This window comes from Helianthus annuus, chromosome 3 (assembly GCF_002127325.2).
Source record: "Helianthus annuus cultivar XRQ/B chromosome 3, HanXRQr2.0-SUNRISE, whole genome shotgun sequence".
Classification (NCBI taxonomy): Eukaryota; Viridiplantae; Streptophyta; class Magnoliopsida; order Asterales; family Asteraceae; genus Helianthus; species Helianthus annuus.
Window position 1 is genome coordinate 91543982 of NC_035435.2, and position 18125 is coordinate 91562106.

General features: G+C 42.9%; 1 protein-coding gene across 1 annotated transcript; it reads left to right on the plus strand.

The window, feature by feature from the left end:
• Positions 1-3058: 3058 nt before the first annotated feature.
• LOC110931854 (mucin-7-like) lies at positions 3059-3730 on the plus strand. The gene has a single exon (XM_022175227.1). The coding sequence runs from the start codon at positions 3059-3061 to the stop codon at positions 3728-3730; it is 672 nt and encodes a 223-aa protein (XP_022030919.1).
• Positions 3731-18125: the final 14395 nt, after the last annotated feature.

An 18125-nucleotide genomic window follows, 5' to 3' on the forward strand; every position in this document is an offset into this window, starting at 1 on the left:
TGCTACATTAACACACACACAAGACACAAACCCTAGCTCTAATATTCTCTCTCTGATCGACGGTGAAACCCCTCTCCCTCTTGAAGACTTCCTGAATTCCATCTTGATTTCTTTGGTTAGTATAATATCACTATGTTTCGAATCAAATCCTCTCGTCATGCATAGTTGTATCGATACATGATTGTTATTATTGTTTATGCTCATACATGATGGAATATGTGGTAGTTAATTGAATGATAATAGGATCCTTGGTAGTTAATTATGTGATCATGTGGATCGTGATAAAAACTGTGGTGTGCTAAGGCGAAACGGCTTCGGATTCGGGCTAGTGGGAACCGAGTTCAGGTTGCTTGATGAGATGATGATTTGGATCATGTAATGTTAGATATGATAAATGGAATAACGAGTAGTTGATGTTCAAGGATTGGTAATCAATGGCATGATGGTATGAATTGATCTGATGGAATGTTATTGATTTCTAGTAATAACTTAGTTTATGATAATAGGTTAGAATTCATGAATAATTAGGTCTTATTGATGAATGATTAATGTTGATCGCTAAAGTGATAGTTAGGATTACATTATGGTATGGAGAGTTATTTGTTTATGTAACTGATTGACTAGAAGTTGTGGTGGAGATAGGGTTGCACGTTAACGTAATAAGCTTGAGCTAATAAATTGCAACTCGATTTGGGCTAGTGAATCTGAATGAATAAAATGTAAAGTTATTTGGGCTTCACAAAATTAACCGGGCCCAACAAACAATAGACCCACCCAACGTCACCTCGGCCGCACACTTCTGATTTGTGTCGGGCCGCATAACAGATCACAATACTTGTTGGGCCTAACACCAACTGGGCCGCACATTACCGCGAGTACCGTAATGGGCTGCCAAACTGTTTGTATCTCTAATATGCATATGATACGTAACTGATTGTGACCCAGATGCATGTTGTGTATTATGTGAACTCGCGTGTTTACTTGAATGTAAACCGGACTGTTTGATATATGCCATAGGGAAATACGAAATTGTGACGTGGGTATACTTATGGCTTGAACACTTGTTGTAACTTGGGTGATAATATGTGCCTTACTTGTTCACTACTTGTGTAATATGTGTAAAGAAAATAAGATTAAGTGTTACACGACTGATTTATGATGGTAAGCATACTATGGTTTGGTCGACCAACTGTAAACAAGTAACTAGTCCTACCGAGCAAATCAAAGGTGAGTTCATTTCTCTTGAGCATGCGTCCCGGCGGGTGGGACAGTCAAATGGGAATCCCTGAGAGGGATAAATCTTTTGGGTAAAATAGGAATGTTAGATAATACACTCTTCCTATCATTTTAAGTCCCATCTTATACCGAATAGTTACCTGAGAGGTAACGGGGTATTAGTTGATAGCGCTATTAAGCTTGGAAACCTCACACCGTACCTGAGAGGACGGGCGTGAACTAATGACCTTAAATCATGACCATTGCTTAGATAGGGGGCAGTGGGATTGGGCAAAACAATCTGGTAGCCATGTTGTACGGTACTTGAGTTATTATCAACATTATTATTTATGAACTGAACTAAACACTTGGTAACTAACGTTTTCACAAAACTATAAACTCGCCAGCTTTGTCTGATACACTTGTTGCATGCTCGCAGGTGGTTAGATTTCTTGGATTTGGAACTTGTTGTCTGGAGTGGCTGGAGTGGTCATGGGTCGAACTGATTGGATACACATGACGAGATTTTTGATTTCACACATTTGCTTTGAATCACTTAAACTATGATTTACTTATTGCTTCCGCTGAACTTGTTGGATTTTTATTAAACTTATTGTTTGGTACATCTTTATTTATAATTGGCAAATACATTTGAAAACTTGTTATGAGTTCAACATGATTAGTGGCTAGATCCTGGTACGTCACACGCCTAGCGGGGTTTTCCGTATGTGGTATTTTGGGGGTGTGACAGTTTGGTATCAGAGCCACTGGTTATAGTGAACTAGGTTTTAAAAAAAAATTTATAAAACCAGACTATAACCGAACAGCTTCGAAATCGACCATGACACTCAGCTCCAGATTGCAAGGTTCGTCTCTCGTTTACTTATTGCATATCGTATTTAGTAAACACTTGTGAACGACATTGCATGTGAACGCACACTTAGCACTATAGTATGAGTATTTGTGTTGTAGCCTACATCATGTTATTGGTAGTGTGATACTTCTCTGAACCTTCATGATCTATGTTGTGGTGTTTCTGTCCTGTTACTCGAATTTGAGGAACCTTTAGCATAAGTTGGGAGGAGCTGAGATAAACATGCAAATTACACTGTTATTATGGGTGCACAGATAATAATAATGTGGGGTGCATGTGAGTCCCAGTGAGGCCTAACGAGTGTGAAAAGGGTTCCGCTCTGTTGTTTAGTATGAGCTAGTAGTCCGTAGAAGTCATCGTGATGTTTGACTCCTACTCAAGTCTGACCCTTAACCTTTTTTTCCCCTTCTTTTATATAGAATCATGAGTGGACATGGTGGAGGCCGTGGCGGTGGACGTGGCAACATTGCTATGACTCAGGCCGAGTTAACCGATCTGATCAACACTCGTGTGGCTGAAGCCCTAGCGGCTTATCAGGCTTGTACGATATGTGCCAATTATTCCTTATTCCTGTGTGCGTACCCAAATTTTAACCGTGTGTTGTACTCTCTTTCGTTTTTAGGTCAACCTGCGAATCAAAACAATCCGCCTGTTTGCACGTTTAAGACGTCCATGGATTGTAAGCCACAGATATTCAGTGGGACTGAAGGAGCCGTGGGGCGTCTACGTTGGTTTGAGAAGGCATAATCGGTATTTGCTATGTGTAACTGTCCCGTGGGGGACTGGGTGAAGTATGCTACAGGCACATTGAAGGATGGTGCCTTAACTTGGTGGAATGCCCAGGTGCAAATGTTGGGCATTGAAATGGCTAACGCAACTACTTGGGATAATTTCAAGGAGTTGATGCGAGAGGAGTATTGTCCTCGTGATGAGATTCAGAAGCTTGAGAACGAGTACTACAATTTGAAGATGGAAGGGTCTGAGATTGAAACGTATACGAAAAGGTCACATGAGCTCGCGAATGTGTGTCCTAACTTATCTCGACTACCACCACGCAGGATCGAATTGTACATCAAAGGTTTGGCACCGTCAGTCAAGAGTTTGGTCACTGCTGCAAATCTTGACAATCTGCCTCGAATCATACATCTAGCTCACAAGATTACGGACCAGGAGGTGGAGCGTGGCTCGCTACCACCACGTGTTTCAGCTACTACTACTACTACTACTACTACTACTACTACTACTACTACTGCTGCTGCTACTGCTCCTACTGCTACTGCTGCTGCTGCTGCTGCTCCTGCTCCTGCTGCTGCTCCTGCTCCTGCTCCTGCTCCTCCTACTCCTGCTCCTGCTGCTCCTGCTGCTGCTGCTCCTGCTGCTCCTCCTGCTCCTCCTACTCCTCCTGCTCCTCCTGCTGCTGCTCCTGCTGCTGCTGTTGCTCCTGCCGCTGCTGCTGCTCCTGCTCCTACTCCTCCTACTCCTACTCCTCCTACTAATGCTGCTGCTCCTGCTCCTGCTCCTACTCCTCCTACTCCTACTCCTCCTCCTACTGCTGCTGCTGCTCCTCCTCCTGCTACTGCTGCTGCTACTACGACTACTACTACGACTACTACAACGAAACCACTAACCACTAACCACTAACCACTTACCACTTACCACTTACCACTTACCAACTACCAACTACCAACTATCACAACTACCACTACTACCACTACTACCACTACCCACCACTAACCACCAATAACCACCACTAACCACTAACCACTTACCACTTACCACCACTAGCCACTAGCCACTAACCACTAACCACTAACCACTAACCACTAACCACTTACCACTTACCACTTACCACTTACCACTTACCACTTACCACTTACCACTTACCACCACCACTTACCACCACCACCACCACCACTTACCACCACCACCACCACTTACCACCACCACTTACCACCACCACTTACCACCACTTACCACCACCACCACCACTTACCACCACCACGACCACCACCACTTACCACCACCACCACCACCACCACCACCACTACTACTCCTGCTACTGACAGCAAGCGCAAATGGAATGAGTTGGACAAGGCGTCCAATTCTATACAGTCACAGAAGAGGCCAGACACCGGTAGCAACCGCAGCTTTAGTCAGTCATCTTCTGTTAATCAGATCCAGAGCAACAATTCGAATCAGGGTTCTTATGCAGGGAAGCAGCCAAAGTATAACAAGTGCAACTTTCATCACCGTGGGCCGTGTACCCGAGTCTATCACCGGTGCAACAAAGTGGGTCACATGGCTAGAGATTGGAGGGCTCCACTCCCAAGACAGCAGCAGCAGCAACCCCCACAGCAACAGCAGCCACAACAACATGATAGACAGCAACCTCAGCAGAATCAGGGTAATCGCAAGGGTTGTTTTCAGTGTGACGACGAGGGTCATTTCAGACAGGATTGCCCTCAGTTGAATCAGAATACGGGTAATAATAACAACAACACTGGGAATAACAACAATGGGAACAATGGTGGGAACGGTGCACGTGGGAGAGTATTTACTATTGGTGCTGGGGAAGCTAGGACTGATGGCATCGTGGTGACTGGTACGTTTTCAGTGAACAATCTATTTGCTTCTGTATTAGTCGACTCTGGTGCCGATTGGAGTTATGTGTCTTTGGGGTTCAGTCGCTGCTGCTACTGCTGCTACTGCTACTGCTACTGCTACTGCTACTGCTACTGCTACTGCTACTGCTACTCCTACTACTAGGACTACTACTACGACTACTACTACGACTACTACTACGACTATTACTACCACGACTATTACTACCACGACGACTACTACTACCACTACTACGACCACCACCACCGCCACCACCACCCTACTACTACCACAACAAACCACTAACCACTAACCACTAACCACTTACCACTTACCAACTACCAACTACCAACTACCAACTACCAACTACCACTACTACCACTAACCACCACTAACCACCACTAACCAACACTAACCACCACTAACTACTAACCACTAACCACTAACCACTAACCACTAACCACTTACCACTTACCACATACCACTTACCACCACCACTTACCACCACCACCACCACCACTTACCACCACCACCACCACTTACCACCACCACCAGCACCACTTACAACCACCACCACCACCACCACCACCACCACTACCACCACCACCACGACTACTGCTTCTGCTACTGACAGCAAGCGCAAATGGAATGAGGTGGACAAGGCTTCCAATTCGATACAATCACAGAAGAGGCTAGGCACCGGTAGCAACCGCAGCTTTAGTCAGTCATCTTCTGTTAATCAGAACCAGTGCAACAATTCGAATCAGGGTTCTTATGCATGGAAGCAGCCAAAGTGTAACAAGTGCAACTTTCATCACCGTGGGCCGTGTACCCGCGTCTATCACCGGTGCAACAAAGTGGGTCACATGGCTAGAGATTGCAGGGCTCCACTCCCAAGACAGCAGCAACAGCAGCCACCACCACCACCACCACCACCACCACAACGACCACGACTACCACTACCACTACCACTACCACTACCACTACTACTCACCACGACGACGACCACGACGACCACGTCGACCACGACCACGACGACAACCACTACTACCACTACGACCACTACGACCACTACTACCACTACGACCACTACGACCACTACGACCACTACGACTACCACTACCACTACCACTACCACTACCACTACCACTACCACTACCACTACCACTACCACTACCACTACCACTACCACTACCACTACCACTACCAATACGACCACTACGACCACCACGACCACCACCACCACCACCACCACCACCACCACCACCACGACCACCACGACCACCACGACCACCATGACCACGACGACCACCACGACCACGACGACCACGACGACCACGACGACGACCACGACGACCACCACGACGACCACCACGACGACCACCACGACGACCACCACGACGACGACTACGACGACGACTACTATGACGACGACGACGACGACGAGTCTACGACGACGAGTCTACGACGACTTCGACGACGACGATGACGACGACTACGACTACGACTACGACCACACGACCACGACCACGACCACGACCACGACCACGACCACGGCCATGACCACGACCACGACCACTACTACGACTACGACGACTACGACTACGACTACGACGACGACTACAACTACGACTATGACTACTACTACCACTACTACGACCACCACCACCACCACCACCACCCTACTACTACCACCACTAACCACTAACCACTAACCACTAACCACTAACCACTTACCACTTACCACTTACCACTTACCACTTACCACTTACCACTTACCACTTACCACTTACCACTTACCAACTACCAACTACCAACTACCACTACTACCACTACTACCACTAACCACCACTAACCACTAACCACCACCACCACGACTACCACTACCACTACCACTACCACCACCACCACCACCACCACCACCACGACCACGACGACCACCATGACCACGACGACCACGACGACCACGACGACGACCACGACGACGACCACGACGACTACGACGACGACGACGACTACTACTACGACGATGACGACGACTACGATGACTACGACGACTACGACTACGACCACACGACGACGACGACGACCACGACCACGACCACTACTACGACTACGACGACTACAACTACGACGACGACTACGACTTCGACTACGACTACGACTACGACTACCACTACGACTACCACTACTACGACCACCACCACCACCACCACCCTACTACTACCACCACTAACCACTAACCACTAACCACTAACCACTTACCACTTACCACTTACCACTTACCACTTACCACTTACCACTTACCAACTACCAACTACCAACTATCAACTACCAACTACCACTATTACCACTACTACCACTACTACCACTACAACCACTAACCACCACTAACCACTAACCACCACTAACCACCACTAACCACTAACCACTAACCACTAACCACTTACCACTTACCACTTACCACCACTAACCACTATCCACTAACCATTAACCACTTACCACTAACCACTTACCACTTACCACTTACCACCACCACTTACCACCACCACTTACCAGCACCACTTACCACCACCAGCACCACTTACCACCACCACCACCACTTACCACCACCACCACCACTTACCACCACCACCACTTACCACCACCACCACCACTTACCACCACCACCACCACCACCACCACCCACACCACCACCACCACCACCACCACCACTACTACTACTCCTGCTACTAACAGCAAGCGCAAATGGAATGAGGTGGACAAGGCGTCCAATTCGATACAGTCACAGAAGAGGCTAGGCACCGTTAGCAACCGCAGCTTTAGTCAGTCATCTTCTGTTAATCAGAACCAGAGCAACAATTCGAATCAGGGTTCTTATGAAGGGAAGCAGCCAAAGTGTAACAAGTGCAACTTTCATCACCGTGGGCCGTGTACTCGAGTCTATCACCGGTGCAACAAAGTGGGTCACATGGCTAGAGATTTCAGGGCTCCACTCCCAAGACAGCAGCATCAGCAACCCCCATAACAACAGCAGCCACAACAACATGATAGACAGCAACCTCAGCAGAATCAGGGTAATCGCAAGGGTTGTTTTCAGTGTGGCGACGAGGGTCAGTTCAGACATGATTGCCCTCAGTTGAATCAGAATACGGGTAATAATAACAATAACACTAGGAATAACAACAATGGGAACAATGGTGGGAACGGTGCACGTGGGAGAGTATTTACTATTAGTGCTGGGGAAGCTAGGACTGATGGCAGCGTGGTAACTGGTAGGTTTTCAGTGAACAATCTATTTGCTTCTGTATTAGTCGACTCTGGTGCCGATTGGAGTTATGTGTCTTTGGGGTTCAGTCGTCAGCTAGGGTTAACTCCTACACCTCTTTTAACTAAACACGTAGTAGAACTAGCTGATGGAAAATCGATTAAAGCTTCACATGTTCTTGTTGGGTGTAAACTCGATCTTATGGGTCAAGTGTTCGATATTGTTCTACTCCCTGTTACCCTTGGAACTTTTGATGTGGTCGTTGGCATGGATTGGTTGTCTAAGCACCAAGCCAAAATTCTTTGTTTAGAGAAAATCGTGCGTATCCCCCTTCCCAGTGGGGAATTCCTGTCAGTTCAAGGTCATCGTGGCGGCGCAATGGTCGGCATTATCTCAGCAATGAAAGCCCAGAAGTGTCTACGAAAGGGCTACCCTGCTATTTTAGCGCTTATTACTGACCCTCAACATGAGGAAAGGAAGATTGAAGACCTTCCTGTTATTCGCGAGTTTTCTGATGTGTTTCCCAAAGAGCTTCCTGGTTTACCTCCACAACGTCAGGTGGAATTTCAGATCGACCTCACACCAAGAGCAGCCCCGATTGCCCGTGCTCCTTATCATCTTGCACCAGGAGAGTTGCAAGAGCTGTCAAATCAACTCCAAGAATTGTTGGATAGGGGCTTTATCTGACCTAGTTCTTCGCCTTGGGGAGCCCCGGTTTTGTTTGTGAAGAAGAAAGACGGGTCCTTTCGTATGTGTATAGATTATCGAGAACTCAACAAGGTGACAGTCAAGAACCACTATCCGTTACCACGTATCGACGATCTGTTTGACCAATTGCAGGGGTCCAGTTTCTACTCGAAGATTGATTTATGATCGGGCTATCATCAGATGAGAGGCCGAGAGGAGGATGTTCAAAAACGGCTTTTCGAACGCGGTATGGCCATTATGAGTTTCTGGTTATGCCATTTGGGTTGACTAATGCACCAGCGGTTTTCATGGACCTCATGAATCTCGTGTGCAAACCGTATCTCGACGATTTTGTTATTGTGTTCATCGACGACATCTTGATCTACTCCAAGAGCAAAGAAGACCACGAGCGACATTTACGTCTTATCTTGGAGCTCCTGAGGAAGGAGCAACTCTACGCGAAGTTCTCTAAGTGTGATTTCTGGATTCGAGAAGTACACTTTCTTGGTCACATTATTAACGAAATGGGGATACACGTGGATCCTACTAAGATTAATGCTATCAGAAATTGGGCGGCACCAAGGAATCCATCAGAAGTGCGACAATTTCTTGGTCTCGCTGGGTACTATCGCCGGTTCATTAAGGATTTCTCAAGGATCGCTCAACCTCTTACCTTGTTGACACAGAAGGACGTTGTATACTCCTGGGGAACGAAGCAGTTGTATGCTTTCCAACTCTTGCAATAGAAACTCTGCAGCGCACCGATCTTGTCTCTACCTGAAGGTACTGAGGATTTTGTGGTATATTGTGATACTTCTATTCAGGGTCTTGGTTGCGTGCTAATGCAACGCGAGAAGGTGATAGCTTACGCTTCTCGACAGTTGAAGGTTCATGAGAGGAACTACACGACTCACGACTTGGAGTTAGGGGCCGTGATTTTCGCGCTAAAGATCTGGAGGCATTATCTGTACGGTACCAAATGCACCATCTATACCGATCACAAGAGCCTTCAGCATATTTTCGATCAGAAAGAGTTGAACATGCGATAGCGTCGTTGGGTAGAACTTTTGAACGATTACGACTGTGCCATCAAGTATCACCCAGGTAAAGCTAACGTCATAGTTGACGCCCTTAGTCGAAAGGAGACGAAGCCTAAGCATGTCCACGCTCTACCGCTCACTATCCACTCTAATCTACCTGATCAGATCCGTTCGGCTCAGACAGAAGCGTTGAAGGAAGAAAATCTTAAAGCTGAGTATTTACAGGGCATGGAGAAGCGACTCATGGAAAGGTCTGACGGAATCTACTATTTCATGGAACGGATATGGGTTCCACTATTTGGAGATCTTAGGGAGCTCGTGATGGATGAAGCACACAAGTCTCGATAATCTATTCACCTGGGTTCAAACAAGATGTATCAGGACCTCAAAGTCTTGTATTGGTGGCCGAAGATGTATTAGGACCTCAAAGTCTCGACATATGTGAGTAAGTGTTTGACTTGTGCTAAAGTCAAAGTGGAGTACCAGAAACCCTCAGGCCTGCTCCAACAACCGAAAATACCCATGTGGAAATGGGAGCAGATCGCTATGGATTTCGTCACTGGTTTGCCAAGAATACAAAGCAGAAACGATACCATTCGGGTGATCGTTGACCGTCTCACGCAATCAGCACATTTTCTACCAATCAAGGAAACGGATAAGTTCTCACAGCTTGCAGCGGTTTATCTTAAGGAAGTGGTTTCTCGGCATGGGGTGCCAACCTCCATTATCTCAGATTGAGATCCGCGTTTCATATCCGATTTATGGTAGTCGATGCATAAGTCATGCGGTTCATATCTCGATATGAGTACTGCTTATTACCCACAGACGGATGGTCAGAATGAGCGAACCATCTAGACACTTGAAGACATGCTGCGAGCATGTGTGATTGATTTTGGAAAGGGATGGAAGAAACATTTGCCGTTGATAGAGTTTTCCTACAACAACAGCTACCATGCCAGCATTCAGGAAGCTCCATTTGAAGCATTGTATGGGCGAAAATGTCGTTCTCCTCACTGTTGGGCTGAGGTGGGTGACAGCCAGATCACGGGTCCTGAGCTTGTACTTGAAATATAACAACCCTCCTGAAATTTTTTCGACGCCCTAATATATTGAAAATACCCTTAAATTTCCTAAAATACACCCCGTATGTGAAAACCGAGCGCAGAATACATTATATCATTAAAAATTAAATAAAAACAAGAAAAATAGGTCTCTCGCGGGGAGCGTAAGCCACCCCCTTGACCTTACGTGGGCCGCGACAGCTAGACGGTCAGGCGACACCCTAAGCTGCCACGTGTCACCATGCGTGTCGACCCTATACCGCTGACTAGGCCAAGCTAGGCCCTACACCCGTACTACGCGGGCCGCGTTGACCGAGGTCTCACCTTACGCGGGCCGCGAGGAGCTGCGAATCAGCTCCTATAAATTGGGAGCTCAGCCTTCAATTTCAATTCGCACCACGAACAACTTTCTCTGTCAAATTTTCTGTAGTATAAGCTCTATAGCGGGCGTAATACCCCCTAAATAACGAGGTTCTGCTCCGTTGTAAGTATCATAACCCCTGCATACGTATTAGATACGCTGCCCGATTGATCTAGGGTTCCGTAACGGCTGTCATGGTTCTGCCCAACGTAGTCGTTGGAATGCCGTCTCGGGGAGGGTATTACTAATGTTAAAATGCGTTATTATACTAACACGTGTGCATTTGTGTAATTTATAGATTTTCACCAGGAAACCCTTATAGAAAACCTAAGACAACAATGTGAGTAATCTCCTTTTTACAAACTGTTATTACAAAACCTCACACGATTAATTATATATTAAGCAGTTATTGAGTATTTGTAAGAATACAATTATCGTCGGTATGTTGGGGTTTGGTATACAAAATTTGTTACTGCCTTGCGAGGAGTAACATTTCCACAAGTCGGGTTGACAGTACCGTGGGTGGTAATTATTATGACTTGGAAACAAATATAATTGCGTGAACGCCCTCAATACTGCACAATGGTTTTTACTTAAAATTGATTAAACTGGGATTCACTCACCAGTATTTCCCACTGACAAAATGTTTTTAAACGCGTTTCAGGTAACAAAATGGGAAAGCCAAATAGAAGCCAGCTGGACAGCACTGAAGGCTTGGAAAAGTGGCAATAAAGTTACCTAAAATAAATAGATGTTTTATTAAATAAAAATAGGATTTATTCCTATGAAAATGTGTGTACTTAAAACTTGGGTTTTATCCCATGTGTTTTATATTATGAAAGTGTGGTATTTTACTCTGATAAAATATTTCCTAACTACGGTCCTGATGTACTATAGCGGGCGTAATACCCCCCTAAATAACGAGGTTCTGCTCCGTTGTAAGTATCATAACCCCTGGATACGTATTAAATACGCTGCCCGATTGATCTAGGGTTCCGTAACGGCTGTCGTGGTTCTGCCCAACGTAGTCGTTGGAATGCCGTCTCGGGGAGGGTATTACTAATGTTAAAATGTGTTATTATACTAACACGTGTGCATTTGTGTAATTTATATATTTTCACCAGGAAACCCTTATAGAAAACCTAAGACAACAATGTGAGTAATCTCCTTTTTACAAATTGTTTTTACAAAACCTCACACGATTAATTATATATTAAGCAGTTATTGAGTATTTGTAAGAATACAATTATCGTCGGTATGTTGGGGTTTGGTATACAAAATTTGTTACTGCCTTGCGAGGAGTAACATTTCCACAAGTCGGGTTGACAGTACCGTGGGTGGTAATTATTATGACTTGGAAACAAATATAATTGCGTGAACGCCCTCAATACTGTACAATGGTTTTTACTTAAAATTGATTAAACTGGGATTCACTCACCAGTATTTCCCACTGACAAAATGTTTTTAAACGTGTTTCAGGTAACAAAATGGGAAAGCCAAATAGAAGCCAGCTGGACAGCACTGAAGGCTTGGAAAATTGGCAATAAAGTTACCTAAAATAAATAGATGTTTTATTAAATAAAAATAGGATTTATTCCTATGAAAATGTGTGTACTTAAAACTTGGGTTTTATCCCATGTGTTTTATATTATGAAAGTGTGGTATTTTACTCTGATAAAATATTTCCTAACTACGGTCCTGATGTACTATAGCGGGCGTAATACCCCCCTAAATAACGAGGTTCTGCTCCGTTGTAAGTATCATAACCCCTGGATACGTATTAAATACGCTGCCCGATTGATCTAGGGTTCCGTAACGGCTGTCGTGGTTCTGCCCAACGTAGTCGTTGGAACGCCGTCTCGGGGAGGGTATTACTAATGTTAACATGTGTTATTATACTAACACGTGTGCATTTGTGTAATTTATATATTTTCACCAGGAAACCCTTATAGAAAACCTAAGACAACAATGTGAGTAATCTCCTTTTTACAAATTGTTTTTACAAAACCTCACACGATTAATTATATATTAAGCAGTTATTGAGTATTTGTAAGAATACAATTATCGTCGGTATGTTGGGGTTTGGTATACAAAATTTGTTACTGCCTTGCGAGGAGTAACATTTCCACAAGTCGGGTTGACAGTACCGTGGGTGGTAATTATTATGACTTGGAAACAAATATAATTGCGTGAACGCCCTCAATACTGTACAATGGTTTTTACTTAAAATTGATTAAACTGGGATTCACTCACCAGTATTTCCCACTGACAAAATGTTTTTAAACGCGTTTCAGGTAACAAAATGGGAAAGCCAAATAGAAGCCAGCTGGACAGCACTGAAGGCTTGGAAAAGTGGCAATAAAGTTACCTAAAATAAATAGATGTTTTATTAAATAAAAATAGGATTTATTCCTATGAAAATGTGTGTACTTAAAACTTGGGTTTTATCCCATGTGTTTTATATTATGAAAGTGTGGTATTTTACTCTGATAAAATATTTCCTAACTACGGTCCTGATGTACTATAGCGGGCGTAATACCCCCCTAAATAACGAGGTTCTGCTCCGTTGTAAGTATCATAACCCCTGGATACGTATTAAATACGCTGCCCGATTGATCTAGGGTTCCGTAACGGCTGTCGTGGTTCTGCCCAACGTAGTCGTTGGAACGCCGTCTCGGGGAGGGTATTACTAATGTTAACATGTGTTATTATACTAACACGTGTGCATTTGTGTAATTTATATATTTTCACCTGGAAACCCTTATAGAAAACCTAAGACAACAATGTGAGTAATCTCCTTTTTACAAATTGTTTTTACAAAACCTCACACGATTAATTATATATTAAGCAGTTATTGAGTATTTGTAAGAATACAATTATCGTCGGTATGTTGAGGTTTGGTATACAAAATTTGTTACTGCCTTGCGAGGAGTAACATTTCCACAAGTCGGGTTGACAGTACCGTGGGTGGTAATTATTATGACTTGGAAACAAATATAATTGCGTGAACGCCCTCAATACTGTACAATGGTTTTTACTTAAAATTGATTAAACTGGGATTCACTCACCAGTATTTCCCACTGACAAAATGTTTTTAAACGCGTTTCAGGTAACAAAATGGGAAAGCCAAATAGAAGCCAGCTGGACAGCACTGAAGGCTTGGAAAAGTGGCAATAAAGTTACCTAAAATAAATGGATGTTTTATTAAATAAAAATAGGATTTATTCCTATGAAAATGTGTGTACTTAAAACTTGGGTTTTATCCCATGTGTTTTATATTATGAAAGTGTGGTATTTTACTCTGATAAAATATTTCCTAACTACGGTCCTGATGTACTATAGCGGGCGTAATACCCCCCTAAATAACGAGGTTCTGCTCCGTTGTAAGTATCATAACCCCTGGATACGTATTAAATACGCTGCCCGATTGATCTAGGGTTCCGTAACGGCTGTCGTGGTTCTGCCCAACGTAGTCGTTGGAATGCCGTCTCGGGGAGGGTATTACTAATGTTAAAATGTGTTATTATACTAACACGTGTGCATTTGTGTAATTTATATATTTTCACCAGGAAACCCTTATAGAAAAACTAAGACAACAATGAGAGTAATCTCCTTTTTACAAATTGTTTTTACAAAACCTCACACGATTAATTATATATTAAGCAGTTATTGAGTATTTGTAAGAATACAATTATCGTCGGTATGTTGGGGTTTGGTATACAAAATTTGTTACTGCCTTGCGAGGAGTAACATTTCCACAAGTCGGGTTGACAGTACCGTGGGTGGTAATTATTATGACTTGGAAACAAATATAATTGCGTGAACGCCCTCAATACTGTACAATGGTTTTTACTTAAAATTGATTAAACTGGGATTCACTCACCAGTATTTCCCACTGACAAAATGTTTTTAAACGCGTTTCAGGTAACAAAATGGGAAAGCCAAATAGAAGCCAGCTGGACAGCACTGAAGGCTTGGAAAAGTGGCAATAAAGTTACCTAAAATAAATAGATGTTTTATTAAATAAAAATAGGATTTATTCCTATGAAAATGTGTGTACTTAAAACTTGGGTTTTATCCCATGTGTTTTATATTATGAAAGTGTGGTATTTTACTCTGATAAAATATTTCCTAACTACGGTCCTGATGTACTATAGCGGGCGTAATACCCCCCTAAATAACGAGGTTCTGCTCCGTTGTAAGTATCATAACCCCTGGATACGTATTAAATACGCTGCCCGATTGATCTAGGGTTCCGTAACGGCTGTCGTGGTTCTGCCCAACGTAGTCGTTGGAACGCCGTCTCGGGGAGGGTATTACTAATGTTAACATGTGTTATTATACTAACACGTGTGCATTTGTGTAATTTATATATTTTCACCTGGAAACCCTTATAGAAAACCTAAGACAACAATGTGAGTAATCTCCTTTTTACAAATTGTTTTTACAAAACCTCACACGATTAATTATATATTAAGCAGTTATTGAGTATTTGTAAGAATACAATTATCGTCGGTATGTTGAGGTTTGGTATACAAAATTTGTTACTGCCTTGCGAGGAGTAACATTTCCACAAGTCGGGTTGACAGTACCGTGGGTGGTAATTATTATGACTTGGAAACAAATATAATTGCGTGAACGCCCTCAATACTGTACAATGGTTTTTACTTAAAATTGATTAAACTGGGATTCACTCACCAGTATTTCCCACTGACAAAATGTTTTTAAACGCGTTTCAGGTAACAAAATGGGAAAGCCAAATAGAAGCCAGCTGGACAGCACTGAAGGCTTGGAAAAGTGGCAATAAAGTTACCTAAAATAAATGGATGTTTTATTAAATAAAAATAGGATTTATTCCTATGAAAATGTGTGTACTTAAAACTTGGGTTTTATCCCATGTGTTTTATATTATGAAAGTGTGGTATTTTACTCTGATAAAATATTTCCTAACTACGGTCCTGATGTACTATAGCGGGCGTAATACCCCCCTAAATAACGAGGTTCTGCTCCGTTGTAAGTATCATAACCCCTGGATACGTATTAAATACGCTGCCCGATTGATCTAGGGTTCCGTAACGGCTGTCGTGGTTCTGCCCAACGTAGTCGTTGGAATGCCGTCTCGGGGAGGGTATTACTAATGTTAAAATGTGTTATTATACTAACACGTGTGCATTTGTGTAATTTATATATTTTCACCAGGAAACCCTTATAGAAAACCTAAGACAACAATGAGAGTAATCTCCTTTTTACAAATTGTTTTTACAAAACCTCACACGATTAATTATATATTAAGCAGTTATTGAGTATTTGTAAGAATACAATTATCGTCGGTATGTTGGGGTTTGGTATACAAAATTTGTTACTGCCTTGCGAGGAGTAACATTTCCACAAGTCGGGTTGACAGTACCGTGGGTGGTAATTATTATGACTTGGAAACAAATATAATTGCGTGAACGCCCTCAATACTGTACAATGGTTTTTACTTAAAATTGATTAAACTGGGATTCACTCACCAGTATTTCCCACTGACAAAATGTTTTTAAACGCGTTTCAGGTAACAAAATGGGAAAGCCAAATAGAAGCCAGCTGGACAGCACTAAAGGCTTGGAAAAGTGGCAATAAAGTTACCTAAAATAAATAGATGTTTTATTAAATAAAAATAGGATTTATTCCTATGAAAATGTGTGTACTTAAAACTTGGGTTTTATCCCATGTGTTTTATATTATGAAAGTGTGGTATTTTACTCTGATAAAATATTTCCTAACTACGGTCCTGATGTACTATAGCGGGCGTAATACCCCCCTAAATAACGAGGTTCTGCTCCGTTGTAAGTATCATAACCCCTGGATACGTATTAAATACGCTGCCCGATTGATCTAGGGTTCCGTAACGGCTGTCGTGGTTCTGCCCAACGTAGTCGTTGGAACGCCGTCTCGGGGAGGGTATTACTAATGTTAACATGTGTTATTATACTAACACGTGTGCATTTGTGTAATTTATATATTTTCACCAGGAAACCCTTATAGAAAACCTAAGACAACAATGTGAGTAATCTCCTTTTTACAAATTGTTTTTACAAAACCTCACACGATTAATTATATATTAAGCAGTTATTGAGTATTTGTAAGAATACAATTATCGTCGGTATGTTGGGGTTTGGTATACAAAATTTGTTACTGCCTTGCGAGGAGTAACATTTCCACAAGTCGGGTTGACAGTACCGTGGGTGGTAATTATTATGACTTGGAAACAAATATAATTGCGTGAACGCCCTCAATACTGTACAATGGTTTTTACTTAAAATTGATTAAACTGGGATTTACTCACCAGTATTTCCCACTAACAAAATGTTTTTAAACGCGTTTCAGGTAACAAAATGGGAAAGCCAATAGAAGCCAGCTGGACAGCACTGAAGGCTTGGAAAAGTGGCAATAAAGTTACCTAAAATAAATAGATGTTTTATTAAATAAAAATAGGATTTATTCCTATGAAAATGTGTGTACTTAAAACTTGGGTTTTATCCCATGTGTTTTATATTATGAAAGTGTGGTATTTTACTCTGATAAAATATTTCCTAACTACGGTCCTGATGTACTATAGCGGGCGTAATACCCCCCTAAATAACGAGGTTCTGCTCCGTTGTAAGTATCATAACCCCTGGATACGTATTAAATACGCTGCCCGATTGATCTAGGGTTCCGTAACGGCTGTCGTGGTTCTGCCCAACGTAGTCGTTGGAACGCCGTCTCGGGGAGGGTATTACTAATGTTAACATGTGTTATTATACTAACAAGTGTGCATTTGTGTAATTTATATATTTTCACCTGGAAACCCTTATAGAAAACCTAAGACAACAATGTGAGTAATCTCCTTTTTACAAATTGTTTTTACAAAACCTCACACGATTAATTATATATTAAGCAGTTATTGAGTATTTGTAAGAATACAATTATCGTCGGTATGTTGGGGTTTGGTATACAAAATTTGTTACTGCCTTGCGAGGAGTAACATTTCCAC